We start from the raw sequence: 20,946 nt of genomic DNA, 5'->3' as shown, positions 1-20,946 counted from the left end.
AGAGAGGATATAGAGCGAGAAACAAGGCGCGGAGAGGCCGTCCAAAAACTGACCGAGAGAGAAATTGAGAGAGACTGACGGAAAGAGAGAGAAACTGCGGGATTCTTCGTCTTTTCCTTTTCCTTCTTTGATCATCATCGTCTTAGCTCTAACCCTGTTTTAGGGCTCGAAAATCAATTTCCTTAATCAGATACTTTATATTTTTGGAAAGACACGCAGAAGAGCAACTAAGAACACGTCGAGAATCGAAGAAAAGAGGGAGCATTATATACGAATCTGCGGCTATCCAAGGAACCAATTCGGTTTATTCGTCGAAGATATATATAATCCAGCTGTATACTTTCGGATTTCTGTGGTTCTGTTTGGTAAATTACAATCGGTTTCTGGAGTTCTGAAAATTTGGGATGAGATCCTTCTAGATTGGGGTATCTAGAAGGCTCGACGGTTCGGATCTGTTGCGGTAGGGTGGTAGTGGTGGGGGTTGGGTTGGCGAATCGTCGGATGAGAGAGGCCGAATGTTTGGAGGAACGAAAGGGAGAACGATGAAATGGGGGACATTGCTTAAGGACTTCAGAGAGAAGGTCGGTTTAGCTCAATCTCCCTCAACAGCTTCAGCTTCTGTGTCTGCTTCTTCTCCCTCTTCCTTACTATCCAGTCACATAAGCAATGCCTCATCGATTCTTCATGACTTTGTTCCTTCTCCTGCGAGGTACGTCTCTTTTATCTCTTTTTTTATATTTAATGTAATACCGTCTTTTCTATTAGTAAATTCATGACCCGACTGCATTTTAAATAGGCATTTGTTATGTTTCTCTGGTTTATTTGAATTCATTTGAATTGACTTTTTCTGGAGTGCATTGGTTATGGTTAAAAGTAATGCCAGTTCCTGTTTTTCTTTGTCCGACTTTGAGCTCAATTGAATACTTACTGACTTAAACACGGGCAATCTGGGGGTTTTTGGGGTTTTTGATGGATTGTAATGTTTAATAAATCAGTATAGGATGGTCCTTAGTGTGTTACATATGGCTAATTATTCTGGTAGTGCAGTTCATTTTCCATCTACATGGTTGTCCTCCTGAATCTTGGTATTCTATGGCATTTGAGTAACTTGACCACTGTAATTCCTTGAGTGTTCATATTATATGCTGTGACTTGAGAGCTACATTGTTTACTTTACTTTCAACTTAAGAAGCCTATATGTGTTGATGCAAGTATTTTTGGAGTGTAAAAATTTTAGTAAGGAAAGGTACCAATGGGATGTTTTGCTTTAACGAAAGAATGTAAAATAGGGAGTCTATTACATCTATTCATCTACTAACGCATCACTTTTACAGCAGTAACCCTCACGACCCACATTTGCCACCCTCCCATTCAAAAACTCTTTCGATCCCTATTTTAAAAACAAACCAAAAAAAACCCCAAGACCATCAAGGGAATTGGACATACATTTCTTTTACAGTTCTTTGATGAATTACTAGAATTGCTAGTTTTTTAATAGAAAAAAAGGACATAATTCATAGCTTTTTCTAGAATTGCGAGACCATAGTTTCTCCCTCTTCCCACTCTTAACTGTTTACCATGCCACTTTCCACCCCCTTCCTGTTGTTCGAATTAATACCTCCATGACTTAAGAAAAAGAAGGTAGATAATGGATCCCTTTGTCTCAGTCCATGCAATGAACTTGATAACCCCATGCCTCCTCTGTTGATCATTATTGAGTATGTTGGATATGATCTCCACTTTTTGATCTGTTTGCACCTCGAAGCCCAAGGCACACTTGTGTCGTTGTGTTTATAAATGAAGAAAAAAGATTCCAAATTATGCGATCATGGTTTTCCCCTTTATGAAAATTATCCAAGATTTGTCCTTGTGATACAAAAATCTTTGGGATGGCCCACCACCTTATTGATTGTCTTCTTAAACCTTGACTTCAAAATCCTGAAGAACTTTTCAACATTATGTTTGTTTTCCTCTTTGGATAATTATGTTTCCTTCTAAAGTTCAGGCTCCATACTCTTATTTTTCTGATGCAGTTCCTTTATTGCTCCACATTTTCCTTCTTGCTATGTACAGTTTGGAGTTGGGAAGAGAAGCGTGGCAAAATTTGGCTATATTGCTATTTCCTTCTTCTTCTTTTTTCTCCTCAATAACCACATTTGTGTCTGCCAATCAATAATTATATGAGCCTTGTCATTTGTCTTCCTTCTGCTGCAGGGACAAACAAGGATTGGAATTGGACTTCAAGAGATTTTGGGAAGAGTTTCGTTCATCCAGCTCCGAAAAGGTTTTTGGTTGTCTTTATATTCATATGCTAGGAGTTTTGCGCGACCTTTTCTGCGTGCTATGTGAGGTAATTACCTACTAATTATGAAAACAAGTTGTTGGTGCTCATGAGTCTTGGTCATTGCAGGAGAAAGAAGTGGCCCTGAATTTGACGGTTGATGCCTTTTGTAGATTAGTGAAGCAGCACGCTAATGTAGCTCAATTAGTTACCATGTATGGTTACTCTTCCATCTTTCTGTGATTTGCTATTGTAGAATTTTAATTCTTTCAATGCAGTTAATTTCTGTAAAGTACTCCAGAAAATGTAATTTCTTGTGCATCACATATCTGTTATATGCATTGTCGGTTACTTTAGGTTCTGTTGCCTTTTGAGATTAATGTAGGATGTGCTATATCTGAGAGAATGACTAAGGGGTTGATTTGTAAATAGGACGATACTGTTACCTTGTCATAATGTATCACCGGGGGTCTATTTGAACCAGTTCCTTCTATTACTACGCCATAATTTTCAGACTTCCCAGTCTTGTTGGTTTATTCATAAGCAAGAATTGTGAAACTCATTCACTCTCAAAATTGAAGTTTTTATAGGCTCTTGCCTTTTATGTCATGCTGCAAATTAGCTCTGTTTTTCTTTTTCGCATTGCCGGATTAGATTTGTTTTCTTCTATGTGACGATTTATTGTGCGTATACTTTCTCTCTGGATTTTTCTCATTAATATGTGCTTTATTCTGTACATGCTTAACTATTTTAAAATTTTCCTGGATTTCAGGTTAGTCGAAACACATATATTCTCTTTTGTTGTGGGAAGAGCATTTGTAACTGATATTGAGAAGTTGAAAATGAGAAGCAAATCCAGATCTTTGAATGTAGTGCAAGTGCTGAGGTTTTTTTCTGAAGTGAACAAGGTTTGTCTGCTAGATGCTAGCATTGGCATCTTGATTTTTATCTCTGAACATCATTATCTGTTTTGGCTTATAAATACCCCTCCGCAGGATGGCATCTGTCCAGGTTCAAATTTGCTAATGGCAGTAGAAGTTCTTGTATCTGGGGTATATTTTTCAATCTTCGCTATCTTGATGAGATTTTTTTTGATGAATATGAAAAATTGCTTCCTTTTCTTGTTTCTTAATCATTATCACCCAATCCTTTGTCCCAAAGTCCCAAAGAATTTTGGGGATTCTTAATGAATGTATTAGAGAAATCAGTTTGAGTGCATTCATGAATTATCTCTCTTTTCTTAATATGGATTTTTTTTTTCCGAATGCATTGCTTGCTATGAATTGATATCATGGTTTGTTTTTGAAAATAAAGGTTTGACTTGTCAAAAGCAATGAGATTGTTTCAAATAACTATTGCTACTTTGTACACATTGAGAAATGACTTGATTAGAAGAATCTTTGAAATATAGATTATACAATAAAGATATATATTCACCATGACGAAAATTCTCCATGTTGTATTTTTGATTATCTGGCAGCTGTAATTAATGCTTATCGTTTGGCAGCCTATTGACAAGCAATCCCTCCTTGATTCCGGGATATTATGCTGTCTGATTCATATTCTTAATGCCTTTCTTGGTCCTGATGAAGCCAATCGAAGGCCAGAGGTCACTGATTCTGAAGATACTCACGCATCTGAAAAAGGTCATGGTGGTGATGATGGGCAAATTCGCAGACTTGAGGTAGTTCTCTTTTGCAAATTTCTTGTCTTCTCAGTTCTGTTATGTAACTGTTCATATATTCCGTTTGAAACAATTGCAACTGTCACTTTGAAATTTGTTAGATAACATTGTAATATTTGCAGGCTCTTAAAAATGAGGTATTCCTCTTTGAAGTTTTCATTTTTAGACATTCTTTGGCATCCTATTCCTCAGCTTTGTAATCTTCTCTCTGTGGATTGCACCAACTCGGTGCTTTCCCTTCAATAAAACATCTTTTCCATTCAAAAGAAATTTTTTTTGCTCCTACATTTTGGATTATGAATTTTGGCTGAATCATGTTTTTATTGTTTATGCTAAAAGTTAAACCTTCAGACTGGGGAGAAACATGTTATTTGTCAAGGTAGTCTTAAATAAGAACATGTATGGATGTCTAAGGTGGATTTGGGGTGCCAGATATGGTGACACATATTAAGTTGTGAGGCATGTTGAATTTACTTGCTCCTACTCCATAGGAATGTTTTGTTCTAGGTGTTCCTGGAGATTACAGTGAACATGGTGTTGTGTGTACCCCAGAAAGTTGTGTCCTTGATATCATTGTAATTCATTTTATCGGTGAAAAGTATACTTTCCGGGGTGTGAACGATGCCGCTAAAAAATATTCCAAAAATGTTTATTCTTTTTAGTTCAATTGCCTATCCGTTGTTTGCTTCATTTTGCTACTACATATCATTGAACATATTTTGCCCTTCAATATAGTTTTTGCCCTGTCCCTCTGATTGTAAACCCCCAATAACTTTAATTAAAATTAACAAGAAACTGGATTAAGGAATTAAGTCGAACTTCTGTTAGCATACCTGTACTTACTGATGCCTTTAACTTGCCTGCTGTTATTAGGAGGTCCCTTTTTGTAACTAAGCTGCTTTAGATACATATAACCAGTGGATTAATTTTTATTTTCATCCAGGTGGAAGGAAGTGTTGTGCATATTATGAAAGCATTGGCTAGCCATCCAGCAGCAGCCCAGAGTTTGATTGAGGATAGTTCCCTTCAGTTGCTGTTTCAGATGGTTGCTAATGGCTCATTAACTGTCTTCTCTCAGTACAAAGAAGGTCTTGTTCCACTGCATTGCATACAACTTCATAGACACGCAATGCAGGTAAGAACATATCACAAGTGTTTTGCTATATCACATGATAGAGCTGCATGAAATATCTGAAGTATACAAGTTAATATGAAATTTTTTTAGTTAGATTTCTTGGCTGATATGTCTTTTTTGGTTGCTGCAACAGATACTTGGGCTTCTTTTAGGCAATGACAATGGTAGCACCGCCAAATATATACGCAAACATAATCTGGTATGCTGCTGCTATAATATCTGCAAGCAGATAACAGGCTTGGGGATATTCCTATGAATTTTGCATGTTTTATATTTTGGGGGATCTGGCTGGCTTATGTGGCAAACTTTCGTCAATTCATCCGAACTGCTTGATTTCTTAAATTTCCATATATAATGATATAATCTCTCTTCATGCATTTGGGTCAATAGCTCCTACCAATGTGTAGCTTTCTGAATCTTAATTCCCTACGAGGTCAATGAAACATTTTGTGGCACCTGTGTGGATCCCAAACTTGTAAGCCTTCCATCATGAAATACTAGTAAATATTGGTAATGGAATACATGTTTCCGTAGCAAATTGTACATGTGATTATATTTTTCAATATTGTCATATTATCAGTTAAATTTACAGTCAGTTTTGCCTAATATCTTAAGGACACAAAGTTTGCCCGGCTTGGATGAGTCCTCTTAGATAATTTTTAATGTAATGGTAACTTGAATGACCTAGAGGTTATTTGTCATATGCTTTATTGTTTTTTGTGTTTTAATGTAATTCCATGATGTCTTTGAAAGTATACAGAAAAAGGAATCTCATAAAGGTTTCATCTAGAAAGACCAAAGATTTTAATGAGATAATAGTTTACTGAGAAGGAAGGGCCAACTGCAAAATGCATCAATATGTTAATTTGAATGAGTTTGACTGATTATTTGTGTGTTTACAAGTTTGTTTATTTTAACATGTTGAGCATTATAATATGTTGCTCTATTCATCGTCTTGTGTTAAATGTTTGATAAAATAGAGAAATAGAACTTCTGTTACTTGTGCATCATGATTCTAATTAGACAGTAATACATGTAAGTTTACTCGTGCACTTGTTCACCCAAGATCGAGCTTTGTGCCTTTGTTCCAATTTTTGTACCATTCTTTTCCACTATCCATCATTTTGATTAAAACTAAGGGCGAGCCTTAACGTATTCGTAGAAGTTCTTAATTGCAACTAATACTTTACAAGTTCAACCATGAAATAAAAAAATAAAAATCTTTGCAATGCAGCAGCAACGTTGCATATATTTGCTCTCTTGTGACATTCTGCCATGATAGGAGTCTTGTAAATTTGGTTGACTTGAATTTCTGTGTGCTTTTGTATTTGTATCTCTTATCTCAAATGTAATAGTTAACTTATGTTACTAAGTCAGCATTTCTTTATATCTTTCTTGTTGGATGACATTGTGTGCTCTCATGTAGGTAAAAATTCTCTTGATGGCTGTTAAAGATTTCAATCCAGATTGTGGTGATCCTGCCTACACCATGGGCATTGTGGACCTGCTACTTGAATGTGTAGAATTGTCATATAGACATGGTAAGTAGTTTATCAGAGTGTTCTTTTTTTTTTTTTGAGATGGGTGGGGTTGAGGTTGAATAATATAGATTGACAGAGATTCTATAAGTTAAAAAAAAAATAATTTTGTCTTAGCTCCTCATTTTTTTTTAATAATAATTTCTCTTTCTTTATAGTTGTGAATATGAATTCATGCTAGCTCTGAAATTCTCTTACACATTGATGCTGACTTAATAAAATTTTGTATTGTAGAGGCTGGTGGTGTTAGGTTAAGGGAGGATATACACAATGCCCATGGTTATCAGTTTCTTGTTCAGTTTGCATTAGTTCTGTCCTCCATACCGCAGAAGCTAGATGATCATTCTCTTTATTCCAAGTCTACATCTGACCTAACTTTTGCCACAGATAGTGCTGATGGTTTGAATAATTTACGGAAAGTTGACTTTGTGGAAAATGAGGACTCCTTGTTCCAGAATTTATCTCCTGCTTTGTCTAGGTTGCTTGATGTTCTTGTTAATCTAGCTCAAACTGGTCCAGCTGAGTCTACAGGGTCTTCTGGGGCAAAAGAGTCCAAATTCCCTCGGACCAAGGCTGGTAGTCATAGCAGAAGCCGGACACCATCCTCTGATCGTCTTATCGATGAAAATTGGGAGAAGGATAATGGCAAAGTTAAAGACCTTGAAGCAGTCCAAATGTTGCAAGATGTTTTTCTTAAAGCCGATAGCAGGGAAGTGCAGGCAGAAGTGTTAAATAGAATGTTTAAAATATTCTCAAGCCATCTTGAAAACTACAAATTGTGTCAGCAATTGCGAACGGTTCCTCTTTTTATCCTAAATATGAATGGATTACCTCCATATTTACAAGAGATAATCTTGAAAATTCTTGAATATACTGTGACTGTTGCAAACTGTGTTCCTGAGCAAGAGCTTCTTTCTCTTTGTTGCTTACTGCAGCAGTCGATAACGTCAGATCTAAAGCATACCATACTTTCTTTCTTCGTAAAACTACTGTCATTTGATCAACAATATAAGAAACTCCTGCGAGAAGTTGGTGTACTGGAAGTGTTATTAGATGATCTGAAGCAGCACAAGTTTCTTTTGGGTCCAGATCAAAATCCTAATCAGTTGGAAAGAAAATCCAGCTCAAGTAGCTTCAAGAAACACTTGGACAGTAAGGATGTTATTATTTCATCACCGAAGTTACTTGAATCTGGCTCAGGGAAGTTTCGAATCTTTGAACTCGATAGTACAATTTCAGTTGCTTGGGATTGTTTGGTGCTTTTGGTGAAGAAAGCTGAAGCCAATCAAGCTTCATTTCGTTCCGCCAATGGCGTGACCGTTGTTCTTCCTTTTTTGGTTTCCAACGTACATCGTCCTGGGGTTCTCCGGATATTGTCATGTCTAATAACGGAAGATGTTTTACAGGTTTGTTGACACTTATAATTCTAGTATGCGTCCATCTGTAGATAAATGTTTGATTTCTATAATTAGCTTTTGATTCCTTAGTAAAAGGTAAATAGTTGAAAATTCTAAATTGTATGAATTGTGATCCCATGTATTAATGAGTATAGCAGTTATTGTACTATTTCTTTATTATTTTCTCTCGGCATGGTTAAGATATTGACTAATTGACATTCTTACCAGGTTCATCCTGAGGAATTAAGTGCGCTTGTTGAAATTCTGAAGAGTGGAATGGTTACAAGTGGTGAAGGACACCAGTATAGGCTTCAAAGTGATGCAAAATGTGATGCAATGGGAGCTCTGTGGCGCGTGCTGGGAGCTAATAGTTCTGCCCAGAGGGTTTTTGGTGAAGCCACAGGATTTTCTCTTCTACTAACCACTCTCCATGATTTCCAAGGTGATGGAGCACAATCAGCAGAATCCTCTTTAGGGGTTTGCATCAAAGTGTTCACCTATTTATTGCGCCTTGTGACAATTGGAGTATGTGATAATGCCATTAATAGGACAAAATTGCACTCTGTTATATCATCCCACACTTTCTATGATCTTCTATCTGAGTCTGGCTTGCTTTGTGTGGACTATGAAAAGCAAGTAATACAATTGTTGTTAGAACTCGCTCTTGAAATTGTGCTCCCACCTTTCTTGTCCTCTGAAAATGCAACATCATCTGATAGGGCTGGACACAAGTCTGCTGGTTTTCTTTTAGCTACCCCATCTGGTCTGTTTAATCCCGACAAAGAACGAGTTTATAATGCTGGTGCTCTTAGAGTTTTGATCCGTTCATTGATGCTGTTTACTCCTAAGGTGCAGTTAGAAGTGCTAGATCTTATTGAGAAGCTAGCTCGTGCTGGCCCTTTCAATCAGGAAAACCTCACATCTATAGGTGCGAACTTGACGTTTTAGTGTCTCTATTCCTTTTACTGTGTCAATGACCAGTTTCTTGACTCTTTGCTCTTTCTTTTATATCCAGGTTGTGTGGGACTTCTGCTGGATATAATCCAACCATTTCTTTCAGGCTCATCTCCATTACTGTCTCATGCTTTAAAGATTGTGGAAGTTCTGGGGGTATATAGGTGGGATTTATGGCCTTGTCTAATCTCTTATTTGCAAAATCTTTTTATCACTTCAATTTGTTATTTACTTATTTTGAAACAATTTCTTTTTTGTTCATCTTTAGGTTGTCTGCTTCGGAACTCAGATTGCTTATTAGATACGTTGTCCAAATGAGGCTGATGAATTCGGGTCATGTACTTGTTGATATGATGGAGAAGTTGATTCTCATGGAAGGTATGGCCCCTGAAAATGTTCCCTTGGCACCATTTGTAGAGATGGACATGAGCAAGATTGGGCATGCATCTGTTCAGGTGTCCTTGGGAGAAAGATCTTGGCCTCCTGCTGCTGGTTATTCTTTTGTCTGTTGGTTCCAGTTTCAAAATTTGTTGAAACCACAAGCTAAGGAAACTGAGCCTTCAAAATCTGGCTTATATCAGAGGAGGAGCAGCTCTAGTAGCCAGCACCGGGATCGCACTATTCTCCGAATATTTTCTGTTGGGGTGGCAAAAAATGAAAACACATTTTTCGCAGAATTATACCTTCAAGAAGATGGTGTTCTCACCATGTCTACCGGCAACTCATGCTCCTTATCATTTTCTGGATTAGAATTGGAAGAAGATCGGTGGCATCACCTTGCAGTTGTACATAGTAAACCAAATGCTCTTGCTGGACTCTTCCAAGCTAGTTTTGCTTATGTGTATCTCGATGGAAAGCTTAGGCACACAGGAAAACTAGGATATTCTCCTTCACCTGTTGGAAAACTTTTGCAAGTGACAATTGGCACTCCTGTTGCTCGTGCTAGAGTTAGTGACTTAACATGGAAGCTTCGATCTTGCTATCTTTTTGAGGAGGTTCTTTCGTCAGGATGCATATGCTTTATGTACATTCTTGGCAGAGGGTATAGAGGGCTCTTTCAAGACTCAGATCTTCTACGCTTCGTCCCCAACCAGGCTTGTGGTGGTGGAAGTATGGCCATATTGGACTCTTTAGATGCTGAGTTGCTTTTAACCACGTCACAGAAAATTGACTCTGCTAGCAAGCAAGGGGACTCTAGGGCTGATGGCAGTGGCATTGTCTGGGATTTTGAGAGACTAGGAAACCTCTCTCTACTACTCCTGGGAAAGAAACTGATATTTGCATTTGATGGCACTTGCACAGAAGCTGTTAGAACATCCGGGACTATCTCTTTGCTTAATCTGGTTGACCCTATGTCTGCTGCTGCTTCTCCGATTGGGGGTAACTGAACTTTGACTTGTTAACAGTTTAAGCCACTATATAGGATGAAAATTAATTGGTTGCGAGAATCGCTTATTGAGGCTTTCTCTCATCATTTTCTTGTGTTTTATATTATTGCAGGTATACCACGATTTGGACGTCTTCATGGGGATATCTATGTCTGTCGACAATGTGTGATTGGTGATACCATCCGGCCAGTTGGAGGGATGGCTGTCGTCTTGGCCCTTGTTGAAGCTGCTGAAACAAGGGATATGCTTTATATGTCACTCACATTGCTTGCGCACACACTTCATCAGAATCCTCAGAACGTGAGAGACATGCAAACATACCGAGGATATCACTTGCTAGCTTTGTTTCTGCGTCGTAGAATGTCGTTATTTGACATGCAATCCCTTGAGATCTTTTTCCAGATTGCTGCATGTGAAGCTTCATTTTCTGAACCAAAGAAGTTAGAAAATAATCAAATTACATTTTTGCCTACTGCAACTCTACAGGAAGACAATTTTGAGGATCTTAGTTTGTCAAAATTTCATGATGAAGTTTCTTCAGTTGGATCTCCTGTAGATATGGATGACTTTTCTGTGCATAAAGATTCATTTAGTCCTATTTCTGAGCTAGAAAATGCTGACATATCTGTTGAAACTTTAAATTGCATTGTCTTGTCAAATGCGGATATGGTTGAGCATGTCTTGTTGGACTGGACGTTATGGGTGATAGCCCCGGTCTCTATTCAAATCGCACTGCTGGGGTTTCTTGAGCATCTAGTTTCCATGCACCGGTACCGGAATCATAATCTTACAGTCCTTAGACGAATCAACCTTGTACAACATTTACTAGTGACTCTGCAGCGTGGTGATGTTGAAGTTCCTGTTTTGGAGAAATTGGTTGTATTGCTTGGGGTGATTTTAGAAGATGGATTTCTGGCTTCTGAACTTGAGCATGTGGTTAGGTTTTTGATTATGACTTTTGATCCACCTGAACTAAAACGACATCAAATAATGCGAGAATCGATGGGGAAGCATGTAATTGTAAGGAGTATGCTGTTGGAAATGCTTATTGATTTGCAAGTCACAATAAAATCGGAAGAATTGCTTGAGCAATGGCATAAGCTAGTCTCTTCCAAATTGATAACATACTTTCTTGATGAGGCTGTTCATCCTACAAGCATGAGATGGATTATGACTCTTCTTGGTGTATCTCTTGCTTCTTCTCCTACATTTGCGCTAAAATTTCGTACCAGTGGAGGTTATCAAGGTCTGTTGAGGGTACTTCCAAGTTTTTATGACTCTCCTGACATATACTACATCTTGTTCTGTCTGATATTTGGAAAGCATGTTTATCCAAGACTACCTGAAGTCCGAATGCTAGACTTCCATGGCCTTATCCCGAGTGATGGAAGTTATGTGGAGTTAAAGTTTGTGGAATTACTGGAGTCTGTGATTGCAATGGCAAAATCCACATTTGATAGGTTGAGCTTGCAGTCAATGCTTGCCCACCAAACTGGCAACCTTTCCCAGGTTGGAGCTAGCCTAGTGGCAGAGCTTGTAGAGGGAAATGCTGACATGGCTGGGGAGCTGCAAGGTGAAGCTCTGATGCATAAAACCTATGCAGCCCGCTTAATGGGTGGGGAGGCATCAGCTCCTGCTGCTGCAACTTCAGTCTTGAGATTCATGGTTGATCTAGCAAAGATGTGCCCCGCATTTTCAGCTGTTTGCAGACGGACAGAATTTCTTGAGAGCTGCATTGACCTATATTTTTCTTGTATTAGGTTTGTGTTACAATACCTTCTGTTTTGTATCTTCTCTTTCTCCCTATTTTCAATCAGAAATCCTATGAGTCATGAATCTGGATCAACAAGTGATCATGTTGAGCCCTAGTTTTGATGTGTTGTCTTATCTTAGTTATGCTATTTCATTATTTTGTCATACTAACTTCTTTTTCTGGCTGGGACTTTTCTTTTCTTTTTTTTGGTGGGTGGTGTGTCTTGCAGGGCGGTATATGCTGTGAAAATGGCAAAGGAACTCTCTGAGAAAACAGAAGAGAAGAACTTAAATGATTGTGAAGATACTTGTAGCTCTCAAAATACATTCTCTAGCTTGCCTCATGAACAGGAACAGTCTTCCAAAACATCAATTGGTATTGGAAGCTTCCCTCAGGGGCAGGTTAGTTCGTGTTCTGAGGACATACCTTTGCCTTCAACTTATACTGGTAATGACAAAGAAGAGGTCAAGCTTCCTACTTCCAAGCAGGAATTGATCAAATCAATCCAAGAAGATTCCCAAGCCATTCAGCACTTGAATGTTGATACTGTAGCTCAGGTTTCTGCCCCCTTTGTTACAAATGATTTCAGCACTTGTAATGAAAAGGGTATCCTGGATTCTGTCCAACAAATTGATTTCCAGAGTTCTTCATCTCTTAAATCACTAGAGTCCCCCATTTTATCTGAGAAGTCTGCTGCCAGAGTTCCACTTACACCTTCTTCAACTCCAGTTATTGCATTGACGTCTTGGCTGGGAAGTGCAAGCCAAAGGGAGTCCAGTGCTCCAGTAACTGGCACTCATTCCATGGACTCATCCTTTTCTATGAATGAATTTGATCCATCCTCAGAGTTGAAGTCTGATTCCCAGGGACCTTCTGCTGCAAATACATTTTTTGCAGTTAGTTCTAAGCTGCTTCTTGAGGTCGATGATTCTGGTTATGGGGGTGGACCGTTCTCTGCTGGAGCAACTGCCGTTTTAGATTTTATGGCAGAAGTTCTTTCAGAATTTGTGACTGAGCAGATGAAAGCTGCACATGTCATAGAGGCTGTTTTGGAAATTGTTCCATTACATGTTGATGCTGAATGTGTGTTAGTTTTTCAGGGTTTGTGCCTTAGTCGACTGATGAACTTCCTTGAAAGGCGTCTTGTACAAGATGATGAGGAAGACAAGAAAAGGCTAGATAAGAGCCGATGGTCCTCAAATTTGGACACTCTGTGCTGGACGATAGTGGATCGCCTTTATATGGGTGCTTTACCTCGGCCTGCCGGTGTACTCAGAACTCTGGAGTTTTTGTTGTCAATGTTACAGTTGGCAAATAAAGATGGTCGTATTGAAGAAGCTGCTCCTTCGGGGAAGGGTCTTCTATCTATTGGAAGAGGAAGCAGGCAACTTGATGCTTATATACATTCGATTCTTAAGAATACAAACCGTACCATACTATACTGTTTTTTGCCGTCATTCTTGGTCACCATAGGAGAGGAGGATCTACTGTCATCATTGGGTTTGCTTATTGAAACTAAACGGAGGTTATCCTTCAATTATTCACAAGAAGATTCAGGAATCGATATCTGCACAGTTTTACAGTTGTTAGTTGCAAACAGAAGAATAATCTTCTGTCCCAGCAATCTTGATACTGATCTAAATTGCTGTCTCTGTGTAAATTTAGTGGCTCTTTTGCATGAGCAAAGGCAGAATGTACAGAACATTGCAGTTGATCTGATTAAGTACCTATTGGTGCATCGCAGGGCTGCACTAGAAGACTTGCTAGTCTCTAAACCTAACCAAGGGCAGCAGCAGGATGTTTTACACGGTGGTTTTGATAAATTGTTGACTGGGAGTTTGGCTGCTTTCTATGAGTGGCTTCAGTGTTCTGAACAGAGTGTGAATAAAGTGTTGGACCAGTGTGCTGTCATTATGTGGGTTCAGTATATTGCAGGGTCGGCAAAATTCCCTGGTGTTAGAATAAAAGGTATGGAGGGTCGTCGTAAGAGGGAAATGATGAGAAGATCACAAGATACTTCAAAGTCAGACCAAAAACACTGGGAGCAGGTAAATGAACGTAGATATGCGCTGGAACTGGTTCGTGATGCAATGTCAACCGAGCTGAGAGTAGTACGCCAAGATAAGTATGGATGGGTTCTCCATGCTGAAAGTGAGTGGCAAAACCTTCTTCGGCAATTTGTACATGAGCGTGGAATCTTTCCAATGCGTAAATCCTCTGCAGCTGAAGATCCTGAATGGGAACTTTGTCCCATTGAAGGTCCGTACAGGATGCGCAAAAAGCTTGAGCGCTCAAAGTTGAAAATTGACACAATCCAAAATGTTCTTGATGTACAGTTTGATATAGGAGAAGCAGAGCTGTTCAAACGTAAACATGAAGATGGCCTCAGTGCTTCTGATACCGACTCTGAATCAATTTTCCACCTATTGAATGACAGTGGCAAACAGAATGGACTTCATAGGGATTTGTATGAAGATTCATTTTTTAAAGAATCAGGTGATGTTAAAGATGCAGCTTCTGTTAGGAGTGGATGGCTCGATGACAGATCTAGTAGTGTAAATGATGCTAGTCTTCACTCCGCACTAGAGTTTGGTGCAAAGTCTAGTGCAGTCTCGCTACCTATGACAGATAACATTCCAGCGAAATCTGATCTAGGCTCTCCAAGACAATCATCTTCGGCTAAAATTGATGAAGTCAAAGCTCCAGAGGATAAATCAGATAAGGAACTAAATGATAATGGTGAATATTTAATTAGACCTTATCTGGAACCTCTGGAAAATATACGATTCAAATATAACTGTGAACGAGTTATGGGCCTGGACAAACATGATGGCGTATTTCTCATAGGGGAACTCTGTTTATATGTGATCGAGAATGTTTACATTGATGATTCTGGATGTATTTGTGAAAAGGAATGTGAAGATGAACTCTCTGTTATCGATCAGGCTTTGGGTGTAAAGAAGGATGTGACTGGAAGTATGGATTTCCAGTCCAAGTCGCCTGTGTCCTTGGGGTCAACAGTAAAGACGATGGTTGGGGGAAGGGCATGGGCCTATAGTGGTGGTGCATGGGGAAAGGAGAGAGTGTGCTCTAGTGGTAATTTACCTCATCCTTGGCGCATGTGGAAGCTTAATAGTGTGCATGAGATTTTGAAACGTGATTACCAGCTCCGTCCTGTCGCTGTTGAAATATTTAGCATGGATGGATGCAATGATCTGCTGGTATTCCACAAAAAAGAGAGAGAAGAAGCGTTCAAAAATCTAGTTGCCATGAATCTTCCGCGAAACAGCATGTATGAAACTTACTGCCTTTCGTTTCAGTTATTGTTGTTGTTTTTTTTTATTTTTTACATTCACTATAGTTTTGTGTTCCTGCACTCGACTGTCCTGCCAATTAATAATTTGACATTGGATGTGCTGTTTCAACATTTCTTTAGGTTTGGCTCTTTTATTTTGCACATATATGACTCTTTGCTGGTTTGTGTTATAGTTTGATCTATCTGCTGTGTATGTTACACTTGAAAATCTGGCTTAAATACTTGAATGTCTTGCTTAAACTGTCATTATCATAAATGATCACACTGATTCACACTTATTTTAAATATTTATTGATCTTATCTTGCATTTCTTCATTGTGTCACTTAGGTAAGCTTGTAGGCTTGAAGCCAACCATGAAATTTAATTAATTAGGGAGAAGTGTGTGACACTTGTTATTAGTGGTATTTATCATAATGGAATGGTAATATTGCATCAGATTTTGGTTATCTACAATATCGCCTCTCTACTTAGATCACCTTTTTTTCTTTTTGAGTGTACATGTGTGTCGCCGGAATTCAGTCTCTAGTTCTCTTCCTTGTTTGTGCCTCTCAAGGTAGTGATTTTATCTCATTTTGGAATCATTTTATAGTACCAACCAATAAGAGAGAAACAAAAATGATGTATTTTATTTGGAAATGTCCTATTCCTTGATGAAGTTGACTTATCATGGATTTTCTCCTTGTGGATTTGTTGAAAACAGTATTCCAGGATGAAAAAATGTTTTTGATTGGCATGGTTGAGGTTGAATGTTTAGAATCAAGGAAGAGCTGCATTAACCAGCTGAACATTCATTAGTCAAAACATCTTTTAAAAGTCAGGATAAATATTAAATTAATATTAAAAAAACTTGTAGGTTTAAGGACATACTTAAGCCAACAAGACAATGGTATACCTGATACAGTGTCCTTTTGGCTCCCCACTTATAGTTGTTTGGGTTTAAGGACAAAATTATGATACAATATTGCATATAATAGATCCACAAGCATACACTTGGGCCGTTTCTTTTCACCTGATTTAACGTACATATACGTGGCTTGACTATGATGGAAAATAATTATCTGACCCAGTTAGTTTGACCTTGTTCAAATTTTCTTTTCAAAACGAAAAAAGAACCTTGTTGACCTTTAAGATTCTCATTTTAAGTTTAAATTTACAAGCTATACTTTTTTTTCCCTAGTATCAAATATTATATCATCTATGTTACTATATGTAACGCCCCTTTGGAATGTTACACTATACCTTTCAATTTGTTGATTCAATGGTATGTGGTTGAATTCGTTCTTTCACATTTACTTTTAGAGTTCAACACTTAGTTTCCTTGCATAATTCTTGAATTGAAAACTTGCTGGATGGGTCTGTTGCTTGATGCAAATATTGCATGTATTAATATGTGCATTATGCATTCTTTTTTACTATGACGTAAATACCTGATATGTTTGACGTCGTGATCTAATTCTGTTGATGCTCTTTACTTCACTCCTTGAAACTACGCTTTGAAAAATATGTTTAAGTAAAAATGCAACAGTTAATTTAAAGTTGATGCATTCTAATATATCTTTTTTTTGCTATTAATGTAGCTGCTGACATTTTGAATATTTTACTGCCAAACTGGATTTATGATTTCCTTGTGATATTTTATCCTTTGATTCCAGTTTATCTGCTTTATTTCACCTCTCCTTATGCTTGGTGTTTTCTTTTTATATATCCTTGGCTTACATATGATTTGTTGTTGATATATTGAGTTGCTCCTTTTACTTGGAATTAAAGATGGCTTACTTCTATGGTCTTCACCTTATTAGGTTGGACACTACAATTTCTGGATCAATGAAGCAAGAGAGCAATGAGGGCAGTCGTCTTTTCAAGATAATGGCTAAATCCTTCTCGAAAAGGTGGCAAAATGGAGAAATTAGCAATTTCCAGTACCTCATGCATCTCAATACCTTGGCAGGGCGTGGATACAGTGATCTAACCCAATATCCAGTGTTCCCATGGGTTCTTGCAGATTATGATAGTGAAAATCTGGACTTCTCAGATCCAAAATCATTTCGTAAGCTTGACAAGCCCATGGGTTGTCAGACACCAGAGGGTGAAGAGGAATTCAGGAAAAGGTAAACCCTGTTTTACTGCATGCGTCATCATGATTTCTCCCACTTACCAAAAAGAAAATGAAAATCATGATTTCTCCCTGTGAAGTTTGATTTTGTGGCCAAGTTTGTTGTTAATTGTTAGAAGACTTGTTTTTACCATCCATAGGAAGATGTGGTAGTGTGGTCTAGGACCTCTAGGTTATCTGTTTTTTTTCCTCTTCAAAATGACAAGTAACCATGGGCCCCATGTAAGCCCCTGGATACTTAATCACCCTATTTTCCCAAGTGCCTTGGCAAGTTACAGGATGTAAATGTGGATAGTCAAAAATAGATCCCCCAGCTCGAAGGATAGCCAAGGTGGCCACCCCTGGGTAGTGGAAGGTGCAAGTAACTTAATTTTTTTTGTTTTATATTTCAGATATGAAAGTTGGGATGATCCTGAAGTGCCAAAATTTCATTATGGGTCCCATTATTCTAGTGCTGGGATAGTCCTGTTCTATCTTATACGCCTGCCACCATTCAGTATAGAGAATCAAAAGCTACAGGGTGGCCAATTTGATCATGCTGATCGTCTTTTCAATAGTATTAGAGATACTTGGTTAAGTGCAGCTGGTAAAGGCAACACATCAGATGTGAAGGAATTGGTTCCCGAGTTTTTTTATATGCCAGAGTTCCTGGGAAATCTGTTTAATCTCAACTTGGGAGAGAAACAATCTGGAGATAAGGTTTGTATTCATGGAAGTCGCCAACTAATCTTTTTTTATTTCTGTATCACTTACTAATTACAAAGAACATTTGAAAAACACTTCTCTTTCTTTTTCAACTATTAACAACTGTAATCATATGAATATGTTTAGGTTGGTGATGTCATTTTACCTCCGTGGGCTAAAGGGAGTACTCGAGAGTTCATTAAGAAGCATCGGGAAGCTCTTGAATCTGATTATGTTTCAGAAAATCTGCATCATTGGATTGACCTCATTTTTGGATATAAACAGAGAGGGAAGGTTGGTTTCAAATTCCTGCTATATGGTATACAGTAACTTCCTCAATTTTTTGTGGGGGGCATATGAACATTTTAACAGCTCTCTGATGCATAGGAGTACCTTGAAGATAGTCAATTTTCTAGGGGTCCTATCTGTTGAATACATTTTCTGTTCTTTAATTAGTATATGTCTAGGGGCGATCCTTAGCAGCTTTTTAATCTTCCCGTGTGCTAGGCATGCTTGCAATGGCCTGTCAATATCTTTTTCAGCTGCCCATTTTACTATCATGTCATAATTCTATATATTCTTCTGTCTTGTACAGGCCGCTGAAGAAGCTGTTAACGTGTTCTATCATTACACATATGAGGGGAGTGTGGATATAGACTCAGTTACAGATCCTGCTATGAAAGCCTCTATTCTGGCACAAATTAATCACTTCGGCCAGACTCCCAAGCAGTTATTCCTCAAACCCCATGTAAAAAGGCGGCCGGACAGAAAGCTCCTTCCACATCCACTTAAATATTCATCCTATCTTGTTCCACATGAAATACGCAAGAGCTCTTCTGCCATAACCCAGATTGTTACTGTTCATGAGAAAATTCTTCTGGCTGGGGCAAACAGTTTTCTTAAACCTAGAACATATACAAGATATGTTGCATGGGGATTTCCAGATCGTAGCTTGAGATTTATGAGTTATGATCAAGATAAGATTCTCTCCACCCATGAGAACCTTCATGAGGGAAACCAGGTTCAGTGCGCTGGTGTTAGCCATGATGGTCAAATTTTGGTTACAGGGGCTGATGATGGACTAGTGTCTGTTTGGAGAATCAGTAAGGATAGTCCCCGTGCCACACGACGCTTGCGGTTAGAAAAGGCTCTTTGTGCCCATACTGCCAAAATCACATGTCTCGATGTTTGCCAGCCTTACATGTTAATTGTGAGTGGATCAGATGACCACACTGTAATTATATGGGACCTCAGCTCTTTGGTTTTTGTTAGGCAGCTCCCTGAGTTCCCTTCACCGGTTTCAGCACTTTATGTGAATGACTTGACCGGTGAGCTGGTAACAGCTGCTGGAATTCAGCTTGCTATTTGGAGCATCAATGGGGATTGCCTTGCAGTTGTTAACACATCCCAGCTGCCATCTGATTCTATTCTCTCAGTGAGAAGTTGTAAATTTTCTGATTGGCTGGACACAAACTGGTACATTACAGGACATCAAAGTGGGGCTATTAAGGTGTGGCAAATGGCTCACAGCTCTGACCAAATGAGTGCGCAAAGTAGATCTTATGGCAGTGGGATGAGTGGGTTAGATTTGGGTGATAAAATGCCGGAGTACAGGTTGGTTCTGCATAAGGTACTGAAATCACATAAGCATCCAGTTACTGCTCTTCACCTAACAAGTGACCTAAAACAATTACTGAGTGGGGATGCCGGTGGGTATTTGCTATCCTGGACACTTCCAGATGAGAGCTTGAAAGCTTCATTTAGTCAGGGGTGAGAATAGAAAAGTTACTGTTGAAGTGGATAATTCAAGCCCTAGGAGTTCTCATATTTATGGACAACCCAATGTGGCTTTTTTGAGTCCTTCCTTTGCTAAGGAAATGACAGATGCTGTGTTCATGAGACATGGAAAGGCCAGCAGGGCTGGCCTAGGATTGAAACGAGTTGAGCAAAGGAAGACAATACTTCATTTGACCTTGTGGAAAAGGTTTATATCGTTGACAAGCACAAGGCGTACCGCGACTTACACGCCTCGAGCCATTGTCTTCTGGTTGAGAAGGACAAGTTACACGCCGCACATTTTGTTGTATTTTTGGGGATTGGTTTTGCACAAGAAGATCAATTGACTAGGTTTTTTCTGATGTAAATATATGGATTACTAGCATTGTGAAATTAAGTTGTATAGTGGGAAGTCCACCGTGAGGGACTGGTAGATGGAAGGACCTTGATTGGGTCGATTACTTACTCGAGTGTACAAGTTTTTTTTTTTCTTTCTTAATTTTGTTATTTTTGCATAGTCAAACGGGTATTGCCCATTTCTTACAGTGAAAATTGCTCTCTTTCTGTGGTTAATCACAGATCATTTTCCCTAGAACTGTGGATAGTACATATATACTGCATCTTCAGTCTTAGTTTTGTTGCTTTCTGTTAGGGCTTATGACCATATACATCAATATCCTTACGTAGCATTAATTCTCTGTTTAGCACACAAGTGATTGTTGGTTGGGGATATACTCCTTTATTGCCATGGCAATGACCTGCATTTTTTTTTTAATAAAAATGACGGTTAACCGGTTGGCAGGTCGGCCGGTTTTGATAAGGAACATAGAAATTCCATCTACGGGATGATGTAGGAATGGAATACACAACCTTTTGAGATTTTTCTAATTTTTAGGTTAGGAGTTGCTTCCTATAAACATGAACGA

General features: G+C 38.6%; 1 protein-coding gene across 1 annotated transcript; it reads left to right on the top strand.

Moving 5' to 3' along the window:
* Window positions 1-20,615, top strand: LOC120006928 (protein SPIRRIG-like). Its single transcript, XM_038857054.1, has 19 exons — window positions 1-709; window positions 2,215-2,284; window positions 2,411-2,496; window positions 3,054-3,189; window positions 3,277-3,333; window positions 3,789-3,965; window positions 4,909-5,100; window positions 5,234-5,299; window positions 6,527-6,641; window positions 6,873-8,044; window positions 8,264-8,963; window positions 9,051-9,153; window positions 9,258-10,369; window positions 10,490-12,137; window positions 12,360-15,422; window positions 17,247-17,555; window positions 17,953-18,259; window positions 18,392-18,538; window positions 18,840-20,615. Exons 1-19 carry the CDS (start codon window positions 516-518, stop codon window positions 20,016-20,018), a joined length of 10,833 nt encoding a protein of 3,610 aa, XP_038712982.1. The 5' UTR covers window positions 1-515; the 3' UTR covers window positions 20,019-20,615.
* Window positions 20,616-20,946: the final 331 nt, after the last annotated feature.

Source organism: Tripterygium wilfordii, chromosome 10, assembly GCF_013401445.1.
Source record: "Tripterygium wilfordii isolate XIE 37 chromosome 10, ASM1340144v1, whole genome shotgun sequence".
NCBI lineage: Eukaryota > Viridiplantae > Streptophyta > Magnoliopsida > Celastrales > Celastraceae > Tripterygium > Tripterygium wilfordii.
Note: the sequence above shows the minus strand (reverse complement) of the source record. Positions and strands in the feature narration are given on the sequence as shown.